The sequence below is a fragment of the Zosterops lateralis genome, assembly GCF_965231275.1.
Source record: "Zosterops lateralis genome assembly, chromosome: 3".
Classification (NCBI taxonomy): domain Eukaryota; kingdom Metazoa; phylum Chordata; class Aves; order Passeriformes; family Zosteropidae; genus Zosterops; species Zosterops lateralis.
In genome coordinates, this window is record NC_139764.1 from 37561902 (window position 1) to 37588856 (window position 26955).

The following is a 26955-nucleotide window of genomic DNA, read 5'->3' on the forward strand; positions in this document are numbered from 1 at the left end:
AAAACTAATGTACATAAAAAACTTATGCTATTTAAGACATAAATAGGAACTTACTACTAGAGCTAGCAAGCCATAAAGTAAATGGCTCCTGACATAAATATCTAAGTATACCAGAAACACACCTGAAAGACAGGAGAAAAGAGAGGTTATGGTGGGTTCTTATTTATAAATGAAGCCTGGGAGTGGTACTCAGGATATTCATCAGAAAACGTCCCTGGTGGATTCAGGGTTCTACTGAAGCCCATGAGAGCCCATATTGGAAATCAGGTAAGCAGCCAATGTTCACTGATGCTCAGAGTCTTTCATACCTGGGTTTATGTTTTGATTTTCATTTCTTTCTATTCGATCAATTGTTTGCAGCCAGCAAAGTCTATTTATTTTATTTGTTCAAATCCCTATTCTAATCAATCGTGGAAATATGGAAATAATTAAATAATATGATAAAAATAAAACATTCACAAAACTTAAAAATGAGAAAAAAACCCAAAACTTATTTAGAATCTTAGAGGATATGCTATAATGATGAAATTATAAGAGGTTATTGAGATGTAATGATACAAAATCCAAACACTGTGTGACAGTTACGCTCCACTTAATGCAACCTGTGATCTACAAATTTAGAAGAAGTGGGATTTCATTCCTAGCATATGTGCTAAATTCAATGACATTTAACAACCATGTCAACTGTATGTTTTTCATTCATCATTCATAGAGAAACAGGTATTTGACCAGTTTAATTGTTCAGCATGAAGCAATGGTGGGTACCAAACTAAAAACCCCACATATCCAATTCTTCAGGACAATTTAAAATACATACTGAAGCTTATAACATTTTGTATGAAGTAGAATAATTTTGAGTGCTTTTTTCTGGTTTATTATTTGTAATAAAATATTTCTCTGAAAAATAAAACATAGATTATTTGGTTTTTTTAATAAATAAAACATAATGAACAAATGGTGTTAAGATTGTGCAAAAGGATAGTCACAATGTATAGCTGGAGTACAACAAATGGTGATTGAAATCGCTGCATTTTATAATTAGATCCAAATTTGTAAACTCCACTAAGGTAAATTTGCTAAGTATTTAATATTATCTACATTATACTACTGTTATTTCTGCTTAAAATTGTAGATGCCTTATCTTAGATTCTGTTTGCAGATCTACTTGTACCTCAATTAAAACAGCATCTATATTGATGAAGTGAGTTTGACCTTACATAGTAGGAGTAGGCAAATATCTCTTCCTTAGTCATTTACTTCACCTTCATGGATGATTTTTTGTTATTTATAGACATACTAAAGACTGTGGTCTTGCCATTTCCCTGTTTACATGGGCTGTGATGATGTAGGTCTAATGGCAATATTGTAAATAAAACAACTCCAAGGAATGATCTCCAGCACTGAAAGCTCATGATATCAAATTATGTGCTCTGTCACATGCTATTCATTGACATCATGATCTAGAGGTCAAAAAAACTCATCTTTCCCTCACTGTATTACTCTTCTTCTTCCTGAAACCAAACTCAATTCTGTGTGCTAGGAATTTTAAGATTTAAATAGCACTTATTTCCTGCTAGGTCAATAAACCTGGGGTGAATATTGGACTTTAATGCTGATTTATAAATTATTCTTTAGGGTCTATGTTATATTTCCAAACATTCCAAGTATGTTTTGCTAGGTGCTTTTAAGATGGTACGATGATTTTTTTGTGGTTGTTTCAGAAACTTATGAACTGATTTGTCTTTGGGAAAAACACTTTTTCTTATGTAAATAAATAGAATTGGCAGATATTCAGCTCATATAAGTGCTTGTCACTCCAAAAATTATCTTAGGGTAGTTGTACTTAAATTTTATGGAAAAGTAATCTAAAATTTTGTCCTAATGTTTTTGAGGTAACACCTGTTAGGGACAGATCAATGTGCTGATTACGGACACTTCAACACACAGCCCCACACCCTTGGTGTAACAGTTCAAGAGGGATCTCTTGATTTGCCACCAGAAATGCACTAAAATGCAACAGTTCAATATACACCCATCTTTATTTAAAGCTTTTTAACTGAAAGTGAGTCAATTACACAGTTATAATCCATACCTTATTACAAAGTACCATATACTTGCATTTTAAATAACACATTTGCTTAACTTAAACCATTTTCCTTTGTAAAAATCATTGCAAATAATGAATCAATTGTGATTATGGTAAAAGCCACAAAGAATTTATTAGTTAATGTGATTATTTAATTGCTAATTTGAAAAAAACCCAAAACAACACACCACTCTCCTATCTGATTTTCTATTTAACCAACATTTCCCAACATTAAATACTTTTCCAAGGTAAAGTATTTCTCACCTATCTTAATGTTACCTATCATATGATTTCAGTATTTTCGAAAAATTAATTAGACTCACAACAGTTCAGCAATCTCATTTACTTGTAACCTCACCCTTTCCACCATGATCCATGTCCAATTTTCTTCTTCGTAGCTGTTTTTTATGGTGACAATGAGGATACTAATTTGAAGTGAGTTTTCAGCTTTGTTCTGAAGGCTGAGAAAATTGTGGTCAATCTAATGTCCTCTGACAGGGAATCTGAAATCTTTTGATCTGTTTATTGAATTATCCTATCTTCTGCTCCCATGAGCTTCGTTTTTCAGATTGATAAATTCCTGATTAGTACAAAACAGAACAACTGTGGATGGCAGTCTCCTCATGTATAAATATATTCTGCAGCACATGGGGAAAAACATTTCTTACAGGACTTTCACAGATAGAGACCACATCTTTGGCCTCACAATTTTGAAGGATAACAACAGTCAGTGTTCGTTGTACTTCTGTTGAAGTAATACAAATTTCATTCAGGCAGTTTTCAATGAAAAAACCAGAACGTAATCATAAGACAACAGGCTCAGGTACAGCTTTGTAGTCAACCTCAGGTGGGAAAAGGCATTTTACAAAATTTTTAACTATTCAATCATTCTATTATTGAATGCCAAGCTATCCAAGTGAACTGCTTTGGTGCTCTAGCTAACGTAAGAATCCATCAGTATAAGGTGATAGGCTGGAAGATGATAGATTTAGCAAAATTTAACTCAATGGTCTCTTCTTGTTATTTTCTATCTTGATAGAATGTGAATTTGTACAACTTTGTATTTTAAGAGCTGATTCACATGAGACACTGGGACAGGTGAAAGCTGATAACATTTTTGAGATAAATAAACAACATGATGGATGATTGACACTTCAGAGATTTTGGACTATCAAAGTTATTCCCCAATGAAAATAATCCTGCCAATAGAGGTATTTATAAAGATGTTTCTCAAAATAATTTTTGAGAAAATCCTCAGAACATTTAAAAAGAAAGAAAAAATATAAATACAGTATGCATTCCTTAGATTTTCCTTATATTCGTGTAAGAAGTGGAGCATTATGGTTCTTTTAAAAAATCAAATACAAAATCCTATTGATTTCTTTTACTATTGAATAGACATTATGAAACATTAGGGAATTGATGTCCATATCACATTTTTAATCTGCTATATAGAATATTTGAGATGTGTGCACAACATCCCAGTATTCATTTGTAGTAGACAATTTAAACTATTTCAGGGAACATATGCATTATAGATGAAGTATTTAAAGTTCCAGCTGAATAAACACTCACATTTGCCATCAATTTCAAAGGTCTGTGAGTAGACTTTGTGGACAATCTAAAATGAAAAATGTGTAGTACATGCATCTGACCTTTTTCATTTAAAATGCTATTCTGCCTAATCTAGATTATATATGGTTTGGATCTTTCTGTATTAAATAATTGTAGATGTAAAGATGAAGATTTATATGTAATATTTCTCCACAATATATATTTATTGGCATCCAAGCAGGTTTTATTATCAATACTTGTTGTACCAAGTGTGACATAGTATCAGGAACCCTGAAGTATTTCAGCATGTATAGCTAGTAAAATTGTGGTTAATGCCCATTAACACTTTTCAAGGAGAAGTGAAATAATATGATACATCAATGTTCTAGGGAAGAAACACAGAGTTTAATATCAGGGTATTGGTTGGAGGAGGGGTTTTGGCTTGCAGTTTTCTGGGGTTTGGGAGGGCCTTTTGGAGGGGTATAACTTTTTTGAGCTAAAATCCAATTATGTTCATTTAAAAAGAATTTTATTAGCAGTTTGTATCATCTGTGGCTCAAATGCAATCTTTAGTTGTTTAAATTGAGAACTTAAGCTGCTAAATGAAAGCACATTCACTTACTGCAAGTACTCATTTAGAAACAAAACAACATGAATTAAAACCATGTAAGTAAGAAATGGTTGTCTGACATAGGAAGCTATTAAAATGTATTTCTGGAAGATATTGCTGATGATGCTGAAGTCAATAGAATGATTTTTTTTTTCTTTGTTGAAACAATGTGATTTCCTTCAAAATAAGCTGCATGGCACTAATCCTTCTGAAAGTAAAGTGGCAGATTTTAGAACTGTACTTGCAAAGGAAAGAATGATTGCACTCTGATTTGCATTAATGTAAAAAAGATCACTACATGAAGAAGAAGTTAATCCCACTCCTATTAACACATCACCCATGAAAATGAAATCATGACATTTGATCTTGCTCTCAGTGAATTCAGTGAATTGAGTTTAGTAGAAAGTCAACCTCATCTCAGCTAAGTCCAGCACTGGCCCTGCTACTCTAATTAGACTTCCACAATATTAGTTTCTTTTTTCCCTCATCTTTTTACTTCATTTCCCTTGACTGGAGTGCAATTTCACCAAAATGTAGTAGACTAATCATTACCTGGCAGCAGCACAGAGACTGAAACTTTAAATTGACAATCACAGTAGTAGAATACCAGAAATTTATAGAAGCATAACCATTTCTTCTGCTGGGTGTGTGATAATTGTTTTTCTGCTCATTTACATCCAAAAGTAATTAAGCTCTACAACAATGTACTACTGTAGTGTTGGTGCAAAGTCTGCTGTTTGGAGGTTATGAAGAGATTCCATGAAAACATCACAGTGGGAACTGTTGTTCATTTGCATTGTCACTTCCTAAAAATTTGCAGAAACGTACCCTTGAAAGAATTAGGTCACACAAAATGTGGCCTAAAGGCTTCTCCTTTCTGTTTTCTCCAGTGGAGTTCTGCAGCTGATGCGATAAAAACCATTCTACATCAATAATTTTTTGAGTTTATGTTTCCTGAAAAATTTATTTGGCTTATGGAAATAAACCAACTTTATCATTCAGTGGGAAAATTTCCTTGTCTTTCCTTCCAGACCTGATTTCTTGATACAAATGCAGTGGTACAGTGGTACAGTGAATGTAACGTTGTATAATGGAAGTTGGCAACTCTAATATCTTCTGAACCTTCTTCAAACAATTGTAGTTAAAACCATGCATTAAAAATGCATGTCATAGTAATGTAAGAAAATGATTACAGGAAGCTTTGCTTTCCCTGGATATTAAAACATACATATAAACAAATACAACTTCAAAGTTGAGGAATTTTCTTTCTCATGACATTTTTTACCAAAGTCTCACGGTGTTTCGTGTTCACATGTGCCTTTTGCTTTTAAACAGGTAATGGATAGCTGCTGTTTTCTGGTGTTATTGAAAATATGAAAAAAAAGCTACAAGATAACAACATAGCTAGTACTTTTCTTATTGAAAATGAGCTAATTAATCACTGTAGTGGGCAGAGAAAAACTAACTCCCTCTCTCATTTACTCTTCTGAAACTCAGTGATTTACATGGTGAGGCATGACTGTAGCTGGCAGCAGTATTATACCTTTCATTTCTTAATACCTTGTATATGCTTGCTTCTCTAGTTAGGAAATGCTTTGATATAAATAAACACACTTTAGTCCTGATTTTGCAATCACTTACACATTTTCATTACAGTTTCCTGAGTCAGGTCTATATCTGCTTACAAAACCATCATTTTATGTACCATGAGCTTTATCTTATTGAGAAAATTTGCATGAATTTTGTTGAAATCAACTTTCCAAAGCTTCTCATGCATGTACTTAAATATTTTCTTTATCTTTCTATAGTTTCTTCTCTTTTTTTGATTTCATATATTTTGGGGGTTGTTTATTTTATGACAACATCTCACCTAAGCTTACAATAATATAGATGATTCTAACATCTCATTTATGCTTGTTCACTTTGCCTTATGGTCATAGAAGTTTTTCCTGGAATATTCAGAGGGATCTCATGTAAGTAGAACACAGAAAGACCATCTTTATATAATTTGCATAAATTTTGCAGTACAATAATATCTTTAACTGTTATTAAAATATAAATAAACAGACAAGGAATAAGCTTTGGATCATTTATTATATCTGTAAAAACATAAACAGCCATAAATAAATGAAGATAGATTCAGAATAACCATCTGTTAGGAAGTTAGTTCAAGTCAAAACACTTAAAAATTGGCACTGTAGACTGTATTCATGTAAATATGTATTTAGACATTTAAATATCTAGCCTCATGTACAGATGTTCTGATTCACTGAAGCCTTCATATGGGAACTGTTAAGGGCTCACAATCAACCCACTCAGGTAGCTGCTGAAAATTGGATTCAGGTGCTAAACTTTGTGTTTCTTTGAAATATTGGCACAAGTTCATAGTCTAACAATAGGTCTGTCTCCAAAGCTGCTTCCTTGGCATATCATAAGCATAGAGGTCACCAAAGCCTTTCTCCGTAAGTAAATAATTTGATAATTAGGTGAAATCTCCCTGATCATGAAAGATGCAGATTTGAAACCACATTGGCTGGGCTTGTTTCCTGCTTCCTGGGAGGGTGTTTCATCATTAGGTTTTCAAGCTATAAAAACTAAGGCAGTCATTGCTGCCCTTGCTAATTTAATTTTTTTTTTTTTTTTTTTTTTTTTTTTTTTTTTTTTTTTTTTTGCCTGCCTTCTTAAAAACACCAGGCTTAATGGGCCATAAGGTTATTCCTTTCTCTAAATCTTTCCTACCCGCCCCCTCAACTCACATAACTTAAAAACTCATTGTCTAAATTCAGTCAAACTAAAAAGTGGCAGAGCTTCTGGAAAAATAAGCATCTGGGTAGGAGGGAGGGATCCAAATTCATGTCCTGGTGAGAGAACTGTCCATAGAGTATGCAAGAGATACAAGGTGTCAAAACATGCTCCTAGGCTCTATTGGCTGGTAGAACTCGTGGGAAACAAATTGTCATTGTGGAGAGGTGTAGTGCAAAATCAGCACCCATCCCTGGGAAACAGCCGTCACTACAGTTTCGTGACACAACTTTCTTTTAAAGAAATCATTCAGTTGCACCCAGAAGGAATAGCAATAGCTATCTACCATCAGGAAAGCTCCTGGGCTGTAGCTCCTGGCCAAATGCAAATATTTAAGTCTCAGAGAAAAACTCCACTGCTCCCTGTTCTCCACTGGCTGCCTCTGTGGGACTCACTGATCAGTCAGCGCTTCACTCCAGCAGTGCTTTTGGAAATCCAGCTCCTATGATATGCTGAGAGGTAAATTCAGTGCAGCCCTACTGAGTCTCCTGCAGAGCCCACAGATATTGTTACAGTTCCTGACGTGGTCTAAATTTCTGTTCTGGCTGTAAAAGATTTGTACCACAGTGTTGTCTCCTGCTCCATGTCTCTAATTCTGCCTGTGTTCACAGTTGTCTTCTGTGGATGTGTGAAGTTAAGTCAGTCTGTTAGCTGAAAATTGTGAGTGCTATTATTGTTCATCTCCTACAAAATCAAGTTCTTATCTTTTCATGCCATTTCCCCTACAGAACTAGAACCATAACCCCAGTTTAAGCCATTCTGGGCTGCTAGATAGAGATAGATGACAAGGGCAAGAATATGTTAAGAAATTAATATTAGCCTGACTTCTTCAGTGTCTTCTCAGGAATCAGTGACAGTGGTTATAATCTCTGCCAGACAACTATCAGCAGTTTCAGGAATTGTTGAGACAGATGGCTGAGGCACTAGATCTGATAACAAACATGCCTGAACTTACTGACTTTTCTGCATTTTTTGATATTAGGTAGAGAGGAAAGCTTATGCCTCTGTAAAATGAGGATATTACAAAACTAGCAAAAGATTTCTGGATTACTCTTTTTTTCTTTTTTTTTTTTTTTCAATCCACACAAGTAAAGGAAAAGAAGACAATAGGAGAGGTTTCAAGTACTGGGAGGCTTTTGGCACCTCTCTTCTCACAGACTGGTAACAGCTTCAGTTCACCTCCTCCATCTTACAAAGTCAATTCTGTAGCTGATACACACATTCCCATAAGAGCCCTGTACAGCTGACATTCCGTTCTAATCATTTCCCAGGCAGCCTTGGGAGTAAGTAAGTAGGTGAGATTCTTACTCATAACTGTAAAGCAAAGATATTGGGTTCTAGCTGCAGATGTGCAGATAAGCCTATCTACCCTTTCACTGTGTTTTGCTACAGAATTACAGCAGAAAGTCAGCAGACTTAGATATAACATGTTAATTGGCATCCCATGGGATCTTGTAAGTTACACTGTGAAATAATTATCCTAAACCATAATGCATATATTCTTATAAGTTAGAACCCGTATGAAGCATACTTTGGAAAATTAACTAGCCAAAGGAATGTTCTTGGCTTCCCTGCCTCCACTTTCAGCCTTTGTTTGTCTTCTACTTCTCCCATGTCCACATTCTTCTCCCTGGGACAAGCAATGTCTATTTTACTTATCAGTCAAGCACCCAATAAACTTTGGCTGTGTTAGGACAAGTAATTCAGGAGGACCTTTCCAGATACCACCATCCAATGATGACATTTATTGGTGACTCATGAATTTTTTCACATGATTTTGTTGAGATTAACATATGGTATTCTTTTCCCTTAAAATAACATCATCGTTTCCTTCAAAATCATCATTCTGCACTAGCTGCTGTTGTCCAAAAATGCTCAGTGATATTTTTCTGTGCAGAATTTTCTCTTAATTTTGAGGTAGAGCTTCCATGGGTACCAATTCAGCACTGCAGCTGCAGAGTTGGGTCAGGGACCTGTAAATTCACTGCAGATATTAGCATTAAACAACATATAAGATGAAACAGCCATCTGTGGTGTGCTGGAGAGAAGTGATAAAGGAATTTTGTGAGATGTTACTTCTTCCTTTCCTCCAGAGGCTGATCCTATCCACTGAGCAATAAGCATTCCAGGAAAACTTCAAGAGAAATATTACTCTTGAAATATGTCCCACTTAGATATTACTCATTCTGACTTCCAGGTTATCTTTGCAAGTTGTCCCAAATTTATCTAAAAATCCCCCTCATGACTTTCCTTCATAGCAATGGACATTTCATTGTTATTAATGTAAAGCTGATTACAATGTGTGCATGTACTCTCAGATCACCCAAGTGTGAGAAAGCATATTTAAGTTGCCAAGGAAGAATTTTCTTGACAGCTTTTTACTTTTGCTCTTCATTATAATACATGAAAGTGCAAACTTCAAATATTCAAACACATTGTGCTCTGCTGTGCTATAGAACTTTTTTTCTTGGCTGTTATAAAGCTCTAGGCTGGCCTGAGCTGACCAAGAGCATTCAGCCATATCACCTCCCTCTTCTCTTCTTGTCTCTTCCTCGCTGACCTGACATGCATGTGTATGTGTGTGTTTGAGCTGCTTTCCTTCCAAGGCTTCTAAGATGAGTGAATGATGAATAGGGAATTGAGATTGTGGTTACAAAACTTAGCAGGCTTTAACAATGTTAGAGGACAAAAATAGTCCTCTTTGCCAGGATTAGCTGGAGAATGGTAAAAGACAAGAATTCTACTCTCCTGCTTTAAAGTGCTGGCATGGCAGCAAATCAGGATAGCAAACACTCAAATGACCACTGCAGAGGAGATGAAATTATGAAATGTAACTACTTCACTGCCATCAGCCTATAGATATATGATATATGCAGCAGTGTCAGACAAGCAATTACAAATTCACCTGAGAAGAAAAGATATTTTCCTTTTTAAAGCATGACTGTTCAGGTTCACTGCTTTTTTAATGAAGTGGATGGATATTAAGAGAAGTATTACAAAGTGAACCAGAAATGCTGTATTGTCTCTGTTTTGACACCTGTATGATCAGGTTCCAACTCAGTGCTCAGCATGTCCGGTTTGCACATAGAAAGGCCATTTTTACTCCCATGTGTAGTTCCAGAATAGACGTTTAAAGGGTTTTTTTTTGAACAGCTTTATGGCATGATATGCTTCTGGATGGTTGCAATTCTTCAGGTGTAAGTAAATAAGAGTAGCAGTTTTGTCCTATATTCATACATACCAACGGTAAAATTGTGTCATGAAAGCTGGAAAATACAAAAATATATACTTCATTCTAACTCCTATCTAGGACCTTTGACTGCTTCTTATTATTATCAGAAAAAATGCTATCTGGAATGGGAAAAATAATCTTTCATTAATAATTTTTACTGGAATATCTCCATTTTCTTAAAACAATGAACAAAAGTAAAAAAGTGTAATAAAATAAATATATGGCATGTTTAAAAAATATTGTTATTTAAAATATTGTAATATATGTCGATACTAATTTTACCTTTAAAAACTTGCTAATTATTTCCCATCCTATTGTTTTTATACACACTTACTGTATGCAATTACTTCTGTGTTACAAACACTTGTATTTAGGCTGCACTAAAATGCTTGTGTTTTAATAACACCGTGATCCCTTTGTGAAAACATTAGGAGAACATTTTAATAAACACAGCATAGAGTTTGATATCTTTAGTAGCACAGTAAATAATGATTTTATATGAGATAGTAAAGACAGTAATCTTATAAACGTTGCATAAGTGGCAAAACAAAAGGTTTTGCTGTGTATTGCAATAGTACATCAGTCTACTAAATCTTAATAAGTGATCTAAGTCAAGTTACTGACATGCAAATATCAGTCACTTGGTACTGGTGTAATTTAGGCAAGGAGAAGATTGAGTGTTTTCCCGTTAAGAGTCACTAATGAAATAGTTCTTATTCACTTATCTTTTTTCACACTTAATTCAAATTCCTAAAGCTAAAAAAAAAAAAAAAAAAAAAAAAAAAAAAAAAAAAAAAATCAGTCAATGTGGTTTATATGCAGTTTCCACATTGCTTTCAAAAGGCTTCAACTTACCCAATACAAAAGCCATGAATCTGCAGAAATACCACACCTAGGGGACACAATTTCCTTTCTCTTTTTATCTGTTTTGCATTTTAAGACTACACATAATACATTTTAATTGTATAAAAATTGGCTTTTATATGTTTGCTTGAAAAGCTGCTATGAATTCAAATATATGCTTTTCTTAATGTAAAATGAATAGCTGTTAACTAGCTTTTGATAAGTATTTATTTTTATGTCCTTCATAAAAAGAAAGTAAATCCACATCATGGGAAGGCTATTTTTTTATTCATAATATGCATTAACTGGAAAAACAAAGGAAAAGTAATCCAAATACCCAATTCATTTACAGATATATATAAATGTATACCAGAAGAAGATATCTTTATTCTTATAGTACTGATACCTGTGGAGCAGGGTGTTCCCTTACATCTGGCTTGAGGATAAAATGGCACATTCCAGTTTCAGTGCTAGTTGTCCTTTAAACTGCATAAATTCTGTCCTTGTCCTACAGCAATGAAAGAAATCTTGGCAAATCCATGCAGTCATTCATAGCTTTCATCTCCTTGTCCTTTCTCAAATCACTGCTAAAACACCCTCTGTTGACTTCAGGCTCTTGCTTATTTAGCTTAATTAGGGAACAGTGAAACTAGAAAACTGGCAGCTCTAGGCATATTCAGCAACCTATAGGCATATCTAACCATTTGCTCCTATAATTTTGATGAGAAATTTTTAATGCATTGATCTATTTTTATATGGTTGCATTCCAAGGAATCACAGAATAGTTAGGGCTCGAAAGGAGATCACGTAGTGTTGTGGTTTGAAAGCAAAACGAGTGAGAGGCTCCAAGTCAGAGATACAATTTAATAAGAAGAAAGGTTAAAAGGTAAAAATAAAACAAAATAAATGCAATAACACAAAGGACCACTGGCAGAGTCAGAATACAACCTGAGCAGGATGGTGGAAGCAGTCCAGGTGAGGGGCTCTTCCTGAAGCAGTGATCCTGTAGAAAGGTCTGGTAGCTCTGCTCCTCTGGGAATCCAGTGGGTAAGGGCTGCTTGTCCTGTCCCAAATCCCAGCTTATATCCAGGTGGGAATGCTTGGCTCCTCCCCCTGGGCAGAGCATCTCACAATGAGATGATGAGTGTGAAGTGGGTCCTTGATGGCCCATTAAACAGAGATAACTCCTGGAGGGAGTTACCTGTGAGTCATGGGCAGGGCGTTGATGGGCCATTAGCAGAAGACAGCCCAACACTAGAGCACTGCCCCACTTGGTTTTAACAGTTCATGAAGATGGTGATAGAATAAATACTTTGTGTACATCCCACACTACAACCCAGGACACATAGTCCAACCCCTCCTGCCAAGGCAGGGTCACCCAGAGCGGGTGACCCAGGAATGTATCCAGGTGGGTTTGGAATGTCTCCAGACAGAGAGACCCTATGGCCTCCTTTGGCAGACTGTTCCAGTGCTCTGCAACCCTTAATGTAAAGAAGTTCTTCCTCATGTTGAGGTGAAACTTCCCCTGACAAAAAAGGGTTCACACTTCCAGTTATGTCACAAAGTTAGGAAAGCAGTCACTGAAATAATTTAGCTCTCTGTGCAATATCGGCAAGCTAGACCAAATAGACTTCTGAAATGGTAATGATTTTGAATGGCAAAATTAGACACAACCAATTCCATTAGTACATGGCAGATGTACAAACATAGCAGCAGTTATTAACACAAAGTAATGGATTACTGAGGTTTTTGCTTGTGAATAAAAACATAGAGTTCCCCCTAAAACCATTGTGGTTGCATTAATAAAAAACTTCCACTGATGGAAAGAGGATGGATTGCTAAGCATCTTGGGTTTAAGTATGTATGTAACTCAATGTCAAAAATTAGCTGGTTTAAGATTCTGTTTCATGTTGAAATCAGCGATCTTTGAAGCACTTGAGAACTTTCAGGTTTGTCATTTTGAATTACATTATAAAATAAATAATTTTATTCCACACTCATACAACAATTTGTTTTTTCATGGTTTTAATTCTTTTTGCATTAATGATGCTATATTTGGATGAGAAATTAGTGGGATGAACAAACATATTTCACATCAGTCCAGAAAAGCTATGCAAGTTTTGCACACACAAACATGATTTCCAACTAAAAAAATATTATTTACATTTTACTAGCTTATATACATCTGAAACAACTGGCAAAACATCAGATTCACATTAACTGGTGCAACTCTTGTTCCACGTTAAGCATGATTTGTGACTAATATATTGTTTTGCAATAGTAAACATTGTCCCAAGGCCAATGAGATGTCAGCCTCCAAATTCCATTCCCCTGTTGAGCATACTATTTATCTAAGATTATTTAACTCTACTTTGTTTGATGTTGATCTGTAGCATTAACATAGGCAAACTTCAAAGTCTAAATTAATTGGAGAAGTTTAGGTACTTATAAAGGAAAAAATAGTCTCTTTTTTTGCCATATTGATGTGTTTGCTAATAAATTTTGTTACAAAACCTGTGATTTCTTTTTCATTCTTGTACTTCTATTAAAAAAAAAAAAAAAAAAAAAAAAAAAAAGGCAAACCCCCCCCCAAAATCTGGGCTTAGAAAGGATTACATCTGATATTGATAACATTTCCTGGAAATGGAAAAACTGTGATAACAGCTGCTGTCTTGGCTCATTTTCAGTTGGTTTTTTTGGTTTGTTTGGTTTAGGTTTTTGTTGGCTTATTTTTATTTTTTTTACTACAGCAATTTGCAGATAGTTGCAGCTATCTCTAGTAAGCTTACACCATTAGTAAAACATCATTTCCATCTTTCCTGCCCAATCAGAGCGCTACCTCTACTTGCTGACTTGTTGACTTTCTGAATAGCATTTATAGTAACAGCACTTTCTTTTAACTATAAATGCTTATTTGTGAAATAACTAAAAGCTGTCTGCATATGGAAGATAACTATAGGAAGGATCTGTATTTTATGCTAAAGCAAAATGCCTTCAATGAGAATTAAGAAAATCTTTTCTAAGACGTGATGAGCTGAACTGTCTCTATATTAGTATTCTTTTTAAATTCCAAGCATACGTGCCTTTTTGGATTGAAATATTCTTCTGCAATCTCTGCAGTGTTGTAGCATTGTAAAGTGATAAACACTCAGCACTAGTGATGAAAAATAGAAGCAAGAGCCAAGTAAAGCAAGAGACAAGAAATTCAAGTGTTGATAGTGTCAAAAAACAGGTCTGTGCTTATTCAAAGGTTTGGCCTTCTTAGGTTATATTAATACATTCAGCTTTAATGTTTTTAAGTGTTTTGAAATATGTGTCAATTTGAGTTTTTAAAATTATATTTCGTGATTTCAAATCACAGTGTTAATGAAATTTTATTATTTTTTCAGCCAAATTTGTGCCTCTTTCCTTGGAATAAGATTAAGCTTCCAAAAGCAGTGTTACATATGTGGTAATCTGTTACTACACTAAAAGTTTAGATTTATTTTGTATCAAAACATATAATAATTCTTCCTATGACATTTGTAGCTCCAGCAAGTCCTCCTTCATGAAACACATGTTCATATTTAATGAGCAGCACTCTCCTCCATCACATTTGAAATGGCTGGTAAAAATCTGACAGCCCAAGGGGATCTCTGCACCCTTTCCCATTCTAGGACTACTCTGTGCTGAGCAACTGCAGATATTCCACCCTGAGCAACCTGATCTAACTTTGGAAATGGAGCTGACTTACAGCAGAGCATTTGGGCCAGATGACTCCAGAGGTTCCTTCCAACATAAATTACTCTACAAGCTCTCCTTCCCAACACTCTAGCTTTGGGACCAGCCTACTTGAGGCCAGTTTGCACTTTGTGTGTACATAATCTAGACTTATCCTAGAATGTTCTTTAAGAACATTCAAAACTGATGTTCACATTGCTCTGAGCCTTCACAAAGGGGACATGGGGTTTCTCTGTGTGGGTTAGTAACAGCCAGAAGTCATAACCTCCTGGTGTCTCTTCCTTGCCCTCAGTGAAATGAACTGGAAATGTCCCACTGTTTCTCAACAGACAGGAGTGGTTTAGATTCTTACCCTGTGACTTTTCACAGACTTTCAATTAAATAACAGGGAGACTGAACTACCTCATCTTTCCTGGAGCTGACAATTTCAAAGCACATTTCTGAGTCACAGTGATAGGAGTGGTGCAAAGGAGCCTTCCTCTCTCTCCCCACACTGACTCATAAGGGCTTTCATTTTCCACTCCAGTCAGGAAGCCAACACATTCTGTGACAATTAAATTTATCCTAACAAGAAGACTTTGAAAGCTTAATTAAGCTCTGAACTGTACCTGGGCAATGAACTTAAATGATGCAAACCCTGACCCTGGCATGTCAGTCTGTAGCTGAAATCAGCTGCCATTTATTTCTTGATATTGGTGATGACTCCTAGAAAGAAAGAAAGAAAGCCCTGAAATTTTCCCCAAAACGTTTTAATGCTAGTTTGTACTGCTTAACTGCATTTTGTTATTTGACAGGTTCAATGGCATTGCAGCTGGGATTTTTGTTTCGAAGTAACATTCAGGTTAGCATGTTGCATTCCTGTAGTCATTCTAATGGCTGAAAATATGTGTTGGTTTGACTAGGGTGAACTGATCCACTTAAAATGGATTTTTACCGTAGTTATATTTTATCATAAATAGTACTTTAATTATCGACAATAAAAGTTGAGAATCATGGTTTGTGACTGATACCTTCCATGACTTGGAAGTCACTTTACCTTTCAGTATCTTTGTTTTTGAAGACTCAAATTCTGGAATGATGCCTATCTTTCCAAGCAGTTTTATTGATTTGTGTACAAAAAAAAAAAAGAGTAGCACCCACTCCAAACTGTTATGCCCTTTATACCAGAGCTCTTTGTTAATTTAGTAGCACTTCAAAAATTTCTGCTGAGAAGTATTAGTTCCAAGACAAGGTGAAATACACAAGTGTTGCCATATGCACTTAAAATCAGTAAAGAAGCATTTTCATCAGTAAAGATAAAGGAATTACATTTGAGTTACAATTTGATTAAAAATATCATCTAAACTGGGGACATGGGGCTGTCTTCACAGTCACTTCAGAAATTTCTTTTGAGTGTTATTCCAATACTAAGCATTCCTCACATTCCTCGGATATTTAACATTTGTAGAAAATCTAATATCCCAAGATCTATGACATCCCTTAAACTACAGTTGTATGAAAACCCTGACTTTAATTTGTGTAAAGCAGAACCTTTGGAACAATCACCACCAGGAGCAAGCTCTGGTATCTGTAAAATACTTACAAGCAACATATTTAGGGGATTAAAAACTCCTCTTTTTGAGATCTGGCCTGTCTTGAAGTGAAATCTAATAAACTAAAAGAATGTCTTGGACACTTTCAGGTGCTAACAAATGTCTAGAGTAAGAAATAGATCTGAATGAGCTTTAAGGGTTGGTTTACCTTTCTTGTCCACTCCAGGATGTCAAAACTGCCATATCAGGCTTTTAGTGCATAGACAGAAACTTGCTTGTTCTTCTTTAAATATAACAATAATATTATCTTCAATAATATTTTATATTTGTAGCATTACCTTAGTGAAATTTTAAAATTAAATGACATGGAATACAAAAAACACCAGAATTTCTTTAATATCCCAAATCATGAATAGAAGCATGTCTAGACTCAAATACAAACCACCTTTTATAGCAAAATTCAAATCCTCCTCTGTTCCCTGCCAAAGGCTGAGTTCAGTCCCTGGGGGCCTAAGCAGGGTTTCCTTGGCTACAGCAGCTGGCATTGGCAGGGCAGGGAGTGCCGCTCCTGGCCTTGGCGTGCCGGGTGATTTCATCAGCTAACACAGGTCTTGACAGGTGCAAAGACACTCACTTCACTTTAAGCACCATAAAACTTTTGGTGCATGATTTGGGAGATTGGGAAGTAACTTTTTGATCCAGGAAGGGCTGGGATCAGGAATCCTGATTGTAATCCTCTAGATCTAGTCCTTCAGTGTATTTCTTCTAAAGATAGAAATAACATTTGTTCTGAAATGAGTTCTTGGTGCATGCTGAATTTGCCAGACTTTTCACTTTGAGGCAAAGATATGACAAATGTGCTTCCTAGCATTTTCGTGTTGATTTGTTCTTCCTCACAAAGGACAACTTCATAAAGAGTTTGAATCAGATCCATGTTCACACTTTACATATGCAACATTTTTGTGGCTGACAAGGCTGGCTTCTCAGGCAAACTAACTTGGAAATAAATTCAAACCAGAGAAGAGTACACTGAGACCACTGTACTTCAATGGCTATTTTTTTTCCAGCTAATCATCATAATTATTATGAGTAGATATTTACCCATAGGGTGATCTGCACTGGATCATCCTTTTAATGGATGTTGTCCTCTTGGGTTAATGATTATCTTTTTTGTATGAAAACTTTGATAATCCCTATAACTACACAGGATAGCTATTTTAGTACCTATCAGGTGACATCGATGCTGACATAACCTTTCTAGTATTGTTGGTTGTAGTTTGTGTCATGACACTAGTGTGAATTATGGCTGTCTTGAGGATACAAACCTTCATATAGCACAGATGGTCTGCAGGAAAAAAATTGTAATGAAAGTATGCGCATCACACATTTAGTCTTCCCTTGCAGAATCTTCCCTTTATCATTCCCTCATACTCTTAGATACCTTTTAATCAAGCATCTAAGATAAATTTTTATACAGACTGTGTTCTATAATAAAGATTGCAACATGCAAATCTGGAAAATACCTCTGCTACCAGCATTATCACAGCTTCTCATTGGCCTCCCCCAGACTTCCTTAGAAATGTATCACCATTACTTCCAGACAGCTGATTTTTTTTTCTACTACTTCTTTGAAAGAACGATGAAAGCTGTGTAAGCTCATTAGCAGAGCATGTGTGTAGGCTTAAAATTACAGATAATAGACATATGGTTGGAAAATCAGTAATTCCTTTACGTATTTGCCAAGACTTAGGTCAAGGTTCAGGGTTTCCTTTGCTCAAGCTGGTGAAATCAGAAATACCTCCAGGTGTTCTGGGGAGAGCTTGCAGTGCACATGCAAGACAGGTGATGAGGCACAGTTATCTCAGTTGCATCCTGCAAAAGCAAGCCATGTTTACTCTAACTTGCACAATTGTGATGTCCTTTTCTTTTTGCACTGTTTTTTTTTGGTTGTTTTTTTTTTGTTTGTTTGTTTGTTTTTGTTTTGTTTTGTTTTGTTTTGTTTTGTTTTGTTTTTTGTTTTGTTTTGTTTTGGTTTGGTTTTTTGTATAAGCTAATCCTTTTTTTAATAGTTTTTTGGTGTTTTCTATGCACTCTCATAATCTGTTATTTGTAACATTACATTAAATTAATTGTAATAAATTTTCATGTCACAACCCTGGCTTTTTATGTCAGTGAGATTAACAGTTAATGTATTGGAAAATATTTGTGTGCTTGAAAGTAATCATCATTTTAAAAAAAATTACCTCCTTCCCACTCAAGAAGCACAGTCCTTGTAAGTCACATCTGTATTTGTATAATCATTTAATAAGAAGTAAAGTGATATAAATATGTGTAAGCAGTTGGATATTTAATAGAAATATTCATCAAAAGGATGATTTTTTTACCCAGGTTCACCAACTGTTTCTTCATGACCATGGTTCTTCAGTTTTTGCTGGTCACAAAGCCATGAGCTTTAATTCCAGATCTTTGGGCTTAGATCTAAGAGAGGATGTGAGGATTGGTGCAGTTGGGCATCTTCATGGCATCAGCCTGAGGATCTGGAAGCAACAGTGGGGGTAAAATCTACCCTTGCCTTTTCAAGTGTGAAAGGCCAGCTCTGCCAGAGAAGTGGCATTGTCTTGACAAATGGGTCTTTCTCTGGCTGAGAGAGAGTGCCACTGATTGTTTGAGACGTTAACATGGGCACATTGTCACCCCTGCCCAGTGTGGACTACTCTACAGCAGTGTGACAGCTCCCCACTACACCAAACGTGGTCTGAGTACATTTTGCTCCTTCCAAATTATTTTCATACATGTCTTAGAATATAGATTCAGATACTTTTTCGGATGCTTTTCAAAATATTGTTTTAAAACCAAATGAAAAGTATTTTCCTCTTTTAAATCTTTCAGCAACTTTGTAGGTGAAGTTATTTCTTATTGTTCTTATTTTGTTGTCACAGTTGTTCACACTGATTTTTAAAGAATTATGGTCTGTGTATATAAGCGTTTGTCACTCTTGCTAGTCCATGTTACAGAAAGCAGCAGTAGATGTTACTGTATCTGGGGACTGCAATTATTGGTCCTTTTGACATAGACCTAATTTTGCACATTTTTCAGGAAGCTGAAATTGAATGAGCACCATGTTATACTCCAAAAATCTCCTTTAGCCAGGTTTCCTCTATCAGGAACAACATAAGTGTGTGAATATGATGATTAATGTGGAGCAATTCCAAACTAATACCTATTTAAGATTTCAAACTGTGAAAGAGACAATCCATATTCATCTTATAAAAGAATGTGTTTATTTTCCTGGAATTTTTGCTTAGGTACTGAAGTAATGCATACATTAATTTTGAAAGCGTATGAAGCTGGAACCTGACCGAAGCTGTAAAGAGATACCAAACCCATCCTGTTTTCAAATTTAGCTCTGTTCCATGTCACAGAACAAAGTTTCTAACAGTGGCACAGTAACTGACCAGCAATTGCAATTTCCTATGTCATTATTTTGAAATGTAAGATGAAATTCAATATAATTCTTTTCTCTCTTTTTTTTTTTTTTCTTTTTTTTTTTTCTTTTTTTTTTTTTCTTTTTTTTTTTCTTTTCTTAACCAGTTAATTTAGGTGATGGGATAGAATACAGCCAGCAGAAGCGTGAAAATATTGGAGTTCTCATTAGAGAGACACTGGAACTCTTTGAACGCTACGGTGGAGAAAATGCTTACATAAACATTAAATACATGATCCCCACTTATGGGTCATGCATGTAAACTGAGTTATATTAAATGGGATGATTCCATCTATGTGCACTCTAAAGAAAACTGTATCTGACTGTGTATTGCATCTTGTTAGTCATGCTTTATCTTCTCTACAGCTGCTAAAATAGTGGCTTCTGGGGCATTGGAGTGTTAGCACTATTGTGAACAAGGCTTTCCAATACATAAATAGTGTCTGTTCCTTTGATTACAATGGTGTACTGTGCTTGTTTGTTCCCTGAAAGAATCACTCCTTTATAACAGAGCTGACTCGAACAAGAATCTGAGTTAAACCTTCACTTGTGTAGACAATAAAACTATAATTTTCATACACAATTCAGCAATCGCTGTTCTGTGTCCGCTTGCCCTGAGGGTGATGTCAGAGGCTGTAACAAGAAGAGTTTATACTGACTGCTTAATAGGTGTTTGTCATGGAAGAGAAACACCAGTTCAGCAATCCCTCTCTAGCAGCTGTGCCGAATAATATGCACTGACATACAATAAAACTGTTGAATGTATGTACCAATTGCAGCAGGAAAATTTATATTTTCCATTATACAGCACTGTCATTAAATTAATCCAGGTTTCTTACACACTCCTGTTCTCAGCTTCCAGGTGTTTATTCATGGAACTTGGGTTCCTCTTGGTGAACATAAGGCACAAAAACAGTTAAGAAGAAAAGAAGCCCAGAAAAAAACTTGAATAAATCAGGTGGGAGATACAGCATACAGAAAGTATCAGTCCCTAGTGACACTGTTAATCTGGCTAAACACAGAATATACACCTACATTTTTAAAGGGCACTTAGTGGTTTTGCAACTGCAAGGTTGCTATTGCTTTTCTGTTATTATTATGGTGTGTATATGTGCAAACAATGTAACTATTGTTGCAGGAATCTCTTACAATTTCCTACTCAGTTAGTTTCTCCCTTTGTACCCATAACACAGAACTGATACAATCATGGATTTAAGCAAAGCTATTGAGATTTACTTTATTGCTTTTTAAGCATTTCTCTGGAATAAACCTACAGAAAAAAACCCAACAAAACAAACAGTCAATTCTCAAGGACAACCATTTAAAATTATTGAGTCAGCTCAAAACAAACCAGAGATATGAACTTTGCTTAAAACCATGAGATTTTTAAAAGTGCTTTAAAAGACTTTGGGCTCATCTGGCTTTTATTATGTTTTCTGGAGCTCTTCAAATGTATGCAAGTTGCACTTTCAAGCATTTCACTGTAACTGCTAAGAGCCTGAAATACACTCCTTGGTGTTAGACACATGAGACTTTTTCCAAGTGCTTATCCATATCCACATCCATATCCATATTCACACCTTCCAAGGCTTGCCCAAGTGAGAGACACAGCCCCTACGCTGCCCTGCTCTCTTGGATGCCTGCTGGAAGTGTGGGGAGCACCTTCCCACCTGCTGAAACTTTCAGCCATATCTGTCATTAGATTGACATTAGAACTCACCTTTTTCTGTTCTGTGGCATCTTCAGCCTGAGGATTTTCTTTTACTTTCTTCTCTTTCCTGTGAATGAAAAAAAAAAAAAAAAAAAAAAAAAAAAAAAAAAAAAAAGAAGATTTTTGCTCTTTTGCTCTTCCCAGCTCTTTGAGTGCACCTTCAAGTGATACCACCAGCCATGGGCACTCATCAGCCCCTGCTCAGCCCCCTCCATAGCTACTAGAGGTGTACCTTTTTCCCAGGCCCCAGAGGCATTTCTTTTCTGTGTGTTTTTTTGTTCTTCCTGAGTTTTGTTTTACACAATTTTTTCCAGGACTACCCCTCAAATCCCTAGAGTTAAGACAAGGTCTGTCCTGTGTCCAACATACACCTGTGATAGATAAGTACATCCAAAACTCTGCCTCATGTCTGTGGTATCCACAAATCTTTCACCTTCTGGGCAGAAAGGGAGGTGAAGCCTGGCTGTAGGCCCATGCCTCTGGAAACTCAAGAGCTTTGTCTTCAAACCTTTCAGCACAGCAGCTAGCTGGATAATGCAGGGGGGCACAGGCCATGTCTTCTCTTCCAAAAATGCCTTTCTGCACAGCCACCCTGGCAGCATCCACACAGCCTTCACTTACAGATCTCCCCATTTGCCTTGCACTGTCCCTGGCACCAATGAGCCATACTTTTTTCATTTACTGACATCTATGGATTTGGTAACTGTGGCATTGCAGGTTTCCCATGAGTACAGGCTGTGCTGGAAAATTGCAGCTCAGAGGGAGCTGAGTTATTCAGCTCGGAAACAAACCAAGCCCTTCATAAAAGGAGAATTCCCAGGCCACCTTTCACTCCTTAGCTATTTGTATTCTTTCCTTAAGAGAAAGTCCAGTACTGCTCTTTGCCTGAGATCAAAAAGCTCCTCAATAGCTGGCTTTGGTTCCCCTGATGCTGGTCTCCAGCCACAGAGCCCCTTGCAGAAGGGACTGTGAGGGAAAGGGCTCTCAGCCCTGGTTTTTCCCCATCCCATCACCCCTCTGCATTCCCAACAGCTCTGCCGAGGATGAGAAGTTTCAGGCTCCTCACCAGCCTTTGTAATTCTGTTCCCCGGCCCCCTCTTTTTGCATCCCCTCCCCTTCAGCTCAGCTAGGACAAGACTGCTGACTGACAAAGAGACACCATGGAAAATGGGTACTTTGTGAAGCTGCAGACTTGCCCAGGCCAAATGCCCTCAGCCTTGTGCTCTTTCTTGAAAATTTCTTTCACAAGACATAGGTTCAATAAGGGCTGACCTTGTGGCAAACCATCAGGGCAATAGAGGTCATGCATATTCACATCAGGAAAAATAAGTTTTATAGAAAAGTGCTTTTATTTGCATATTCAGGATGAATTAGTCTCCATCAATACTATTCCTATGTCTGGTCCATTGATTTAAAAGTGAAGGTTCCCCCACAACCTTATTATTTCTAGGGACTGGACTGATAAAAGGAAGTATGATAAAACCCACAGTTGGTAATTTAGAAACACTGAGAATAAAACTATTTTAAGATGTCATTTTACTAAGTCAAACTGTAGGCCTTCCAACCTTGACAATGTCCCTTTGAGCATGATCAGCAGCATATTTATAGGCAATTACAGCACAGCTCAGAGCACCTTATAAAGCACAAGATCAAGGACTCAGGTGCTTAACCATACAAGTAATATTGCATCTTTCAATACACCACTTAGCTATCTTACTATGCTGAAAAAAACACAGAATTATGGTTCAAAAATAGTAACTGCCTCTCTTTTGACCAGATCATGTAATTGTGGTCACTGATACTAGGGGCAAGCCAATCAACAAATTTTAATTATAATCAATTAAAAGGTACTCTGGGTCAGGTGTTTCAAGGGGTATAAATTAAGTGGAGAGGCATTAAGGCTAATTTGGCTTTACAGAAGTGGTGAGGTTTGTGCCTTACTCTGGGATTTTTCTGCTGCTTTCTAGCTCTCCAGTGATGATAAGGTAAGGAGCAACAGTGAATGAGTGTGTGGAAATTTAAGTTGTAAGCGCTAATTTTCTGAAGCTACCTGTTTGAAATATCTCTGGTTTATCTTAATAATTATGTTAGGTTGGCTGGCAACTGTTTAGCTCGAAGAAGAAAAAGCATGTGGTAATATTGGGGGGAAGAAAATGTACCTTTGACTGCCTTTGTCATGCATGATCATGAAAAGAAGCATAAAATAAAATATTTTTGATGATTCCTCCCCAAAGCTGTGTAAGAGAACTCTGTAACCAGTGCCAGAGTTTAGGGAACTCTGGCACTTTATGAATTGTGGCAGGTGCTGCAGAGCAGTCACTGTCCAAGCTATTGACCTACGGAACACTCCGAGTTGCCCAGATGAAGGTGAGCAGGGGCAGGGGGGACTGGGGCTGGGGCTCCTGCAGAGGGGCAGAGCCTGGCAGAGGACAGAGCAAGATGCTGCCAGCACTGGTGGCAGGGAGCCGGAGCCAGCCTTCTCACTGGGAGCTTTCCAGTGTTTCAAAGAGATGGAGCTGCCAAAAAAGTTTGAAAAGAGCCTCCCAGGAGTCAAATACAAAAGAGCTGTGGGAAGTTGTAAGTGGGAAGGAAGGTATGGGACCGTAGCTTGGGAGGGTGTTCGTGCGTGGGGTGCAGGGAGGTGTAGCTGCAGCCAAGCAGGGCAAAAATAAAACATTAGAGCAGACACTATGTGCTTTCCTAATCTTGTCTGGAGACCCTCTGACTTCCAGAAGAGCATTCTTCAGTCTGAGGGGCTCTGCAGGCAGTGGGGCACATCAAATTTTTCCACTCATCTGTAACATCCTGTGTTTTCTGCCTTTAAATAAAAGCAGCGATGTTTGTGGGAACTCCATAAAAAGCCTGTCTGCTTGCAGCCTCTCAGAGCTGCTTTGTGCCTCCTGGAGACTGGGAGAGGAAGGCTTATGCCCTGGCAGGACAAGAAGTTCCCTGCCCTGGCCCCATAATCCTTCCGGCATGTGAGGGAAGAGGAGTGTGTGTGCTGGGGCATATCTGAGCTGTTCTTGTTCTTGCCTAGTAAATCCAGCCAGGGTGTGTCTGTGGGGCTCCTTGCTGAGAGCTTTCCCCTCCTTGGACAGTTGTGTGGTGGCTTCTGATGAGGTGGATGGAAGCCTGCTGGAGCAGGGACAGCAAACAGCAGCCTCAGGGAGGAGAGAGTATGTTTCTTGCAGAGCAGGGAGTCAGCTTTGTGCTTCATGTCCCATTTGTGATGCCACAAATCAAAAAATACTTTATTTTTTACTAATGTCACTCCAGGAGTGAGTTGAGCAGCTCTCATGAACCCTGGCTCGCAGCTCCCTGTGCTTTTGGTGTGGGGCTGTGTGTACAGCAGGACAGGGTCAGTGTGCCCAGAAGTGGGTGACACTTCTCCCTTCCCTGGGCTTCCCCATTAGCAGCAGGAGCACCTAATCTGGGTCACCCTACTGTGTCACTTTCCAACCAGGAATGTGCCCCGAGTCCCCTTCCTCAAGGGGAAAGGAAAGGCTGCTCAGATTTGTTTTGTTTTGTTGGGTTTTTTTTTTTTGGGGGGGTTTTTTGCCATCAGAGCCCCTCACATAGAACAAAAGCCTTAAGCTACAGAAGAATGGGCACCTTCATGGAAGATAAAGCTGATGGCACAGGCTTGTCACCAGGAGCATTTTTGGGACCATGCCCTCTCTGCTGCTGTTGTAGGCACCCACCCACAGGAGCCCTCTGCATTTGCTATGATCTGGTGACCCTGGCTGCTGGGGGTGTGAGGGGATGAAATGGGAACTAATCCTAGTGCTTTCCAAATACTGAAAGAGGTTAAATCCTAGACTCCTTATTCTGCCTTGGTCAAGGTGAATTAATGCATTGAGGTAATAGGAAGAATGGGAGCACCTCAACAGAACACCATAATGTTGGATCTTGTATGACATACCCTTAGTTTATTAAATGGTCTCAGCAATCCAAACTTCCTCTGTTCATCTGCATCAGCACAAAGCTTTTGGGAAAAAAAAAAAGAAAAATCAGAGGTTTGGGTTGTTGGAGGGCAGAATGGAATCAGCTCTTGTTGTTGTGGCTTGCTCTGCAGCAGTGGGAATATGTTGCTTGTGTTATGTGCCGCTTCTGTAGCCATGTGATGCACAACTTGGTAGAAATTAATTTAACCTGCCATACTTTCTGTGACTGCAGTTAAGTGATGGACGCTTTTGGTAGCATACCCCTCTGCAATAAGTGTTGCAGCCACTGCAGCTCTGTGACTGCCACAGAGTCGTTCTGATCTTGCGTGAAATCACATTGCTCTCTGATATGGTCATAATGATCAAAGAAACCCTGTGCACAAACTCCTCAAAACACAAAAGATTAAAAGAAATCTCAAGGAGATCTCCACATCACAAGCACAGCCTGTCAACAACATGTATAGCAGTGTAGGATGATGAAGCCCACTGGGTATAGGCAGGAAAAATGAATGTCTGACATAAAGCTTCTACCTCACATTGTACATTATTGTGTTAATCAGGGGGCCTGGCTTTCAATGTGTGGTCCATCCAGTTTTGTATCCAATTTCAATTTCTGTTTTCTGGGTGTAATTCCTAAGCTCTTCCCTAAGGAGCAATTACAGAAAAGCAGCTTGGCTTACCTAACTCTTGCCCTAGAAGCAGGGAATGATATCCCTGCATCTGGCCATCTCCATCTTGTGCATTAGTCTCATTACTTCATTTTCATGTGTTTTTGCTTCCCGCTTCTCCTGGGTCCCTGTGGTGCTGTGCCGAGCTGGAAGAGATGCTGAGGGACCTGTGTGGGTAGGGGGGAAGCTGATGAGAAGAGACCAGGAGCGAGCAGCTATTCCGGCAAAGGCTTTTCCTTGACAGTTTATGTTTTGGAAAATGTGAGTTTTGGGGAACTTGTGTCTCTTTCTCCCAATACATTGCAGCATTATGAAGGAAGGAAATGGAGGAGGCCTTACCTTATTGCAGAAATGTTTTGCCTCAGCTACTGCCCAGGGAGCAGCTCTGGGGTGGGAAACATTAGCTCTGCTGCAGGTGGGTGACAGGAATAAGAGCAAATGGTGGGAAGCTCTTGGCTTCCTACCATTTGCTCTCATTGTGAGCATTTAGAGGCTGCATTTGTTGAAATTTTGGGGCCCCTGCACATCTCCACCCCCTGCCTCTCTGGGCCACCATTTTCTCCCCAGCTACAACCTGGGTTCTTCTTGTGACTGGGAGTTTTCTGGGTTTTCTTTGACAGAGCCTTCCCAGGCTCTGCTCCTGAGGAGGGCCAGACAGGTGCCACACTGCTGTGATATGAGGGAGCCTGGGACTTCTCCCCTCACTTCCTGTGTGGCTTCCAAGGCTGCTGATGTGGCTGGGAGGGCAGCACACTTTCAACAGCCATCC

The 26955-nt window shown here is 37.7% G+C and overlaps 1 protein-coding gene across 1 annotated transcript in view; it reads left to right on the forward strand.

Annotated features, from left to right (window-relative positions):
• The window catches only part of PACRG (parkin coregulated), a gene marked incomplete at its 5' end in the record, with an annotated part of 209053 nt that extends 188694 nt beyond the window's left edge, over window positions 1-20359 (forward strand). Inside the window, one exon of the mRNA XM_083857625.1 lies at window positions 19971-20359. Coding sequence (XP_083713751.1) covers window positions 19971-20125 — 155 coding nt within the window. The 3' untranslated portion in view covers window positions 20126-20359. The remainder of the gene's footprint in view (window positions 1-19970) is intronic.
• Between the last annotated feature and the right edge of the window lie 6596 nt (window positions 20360-26955).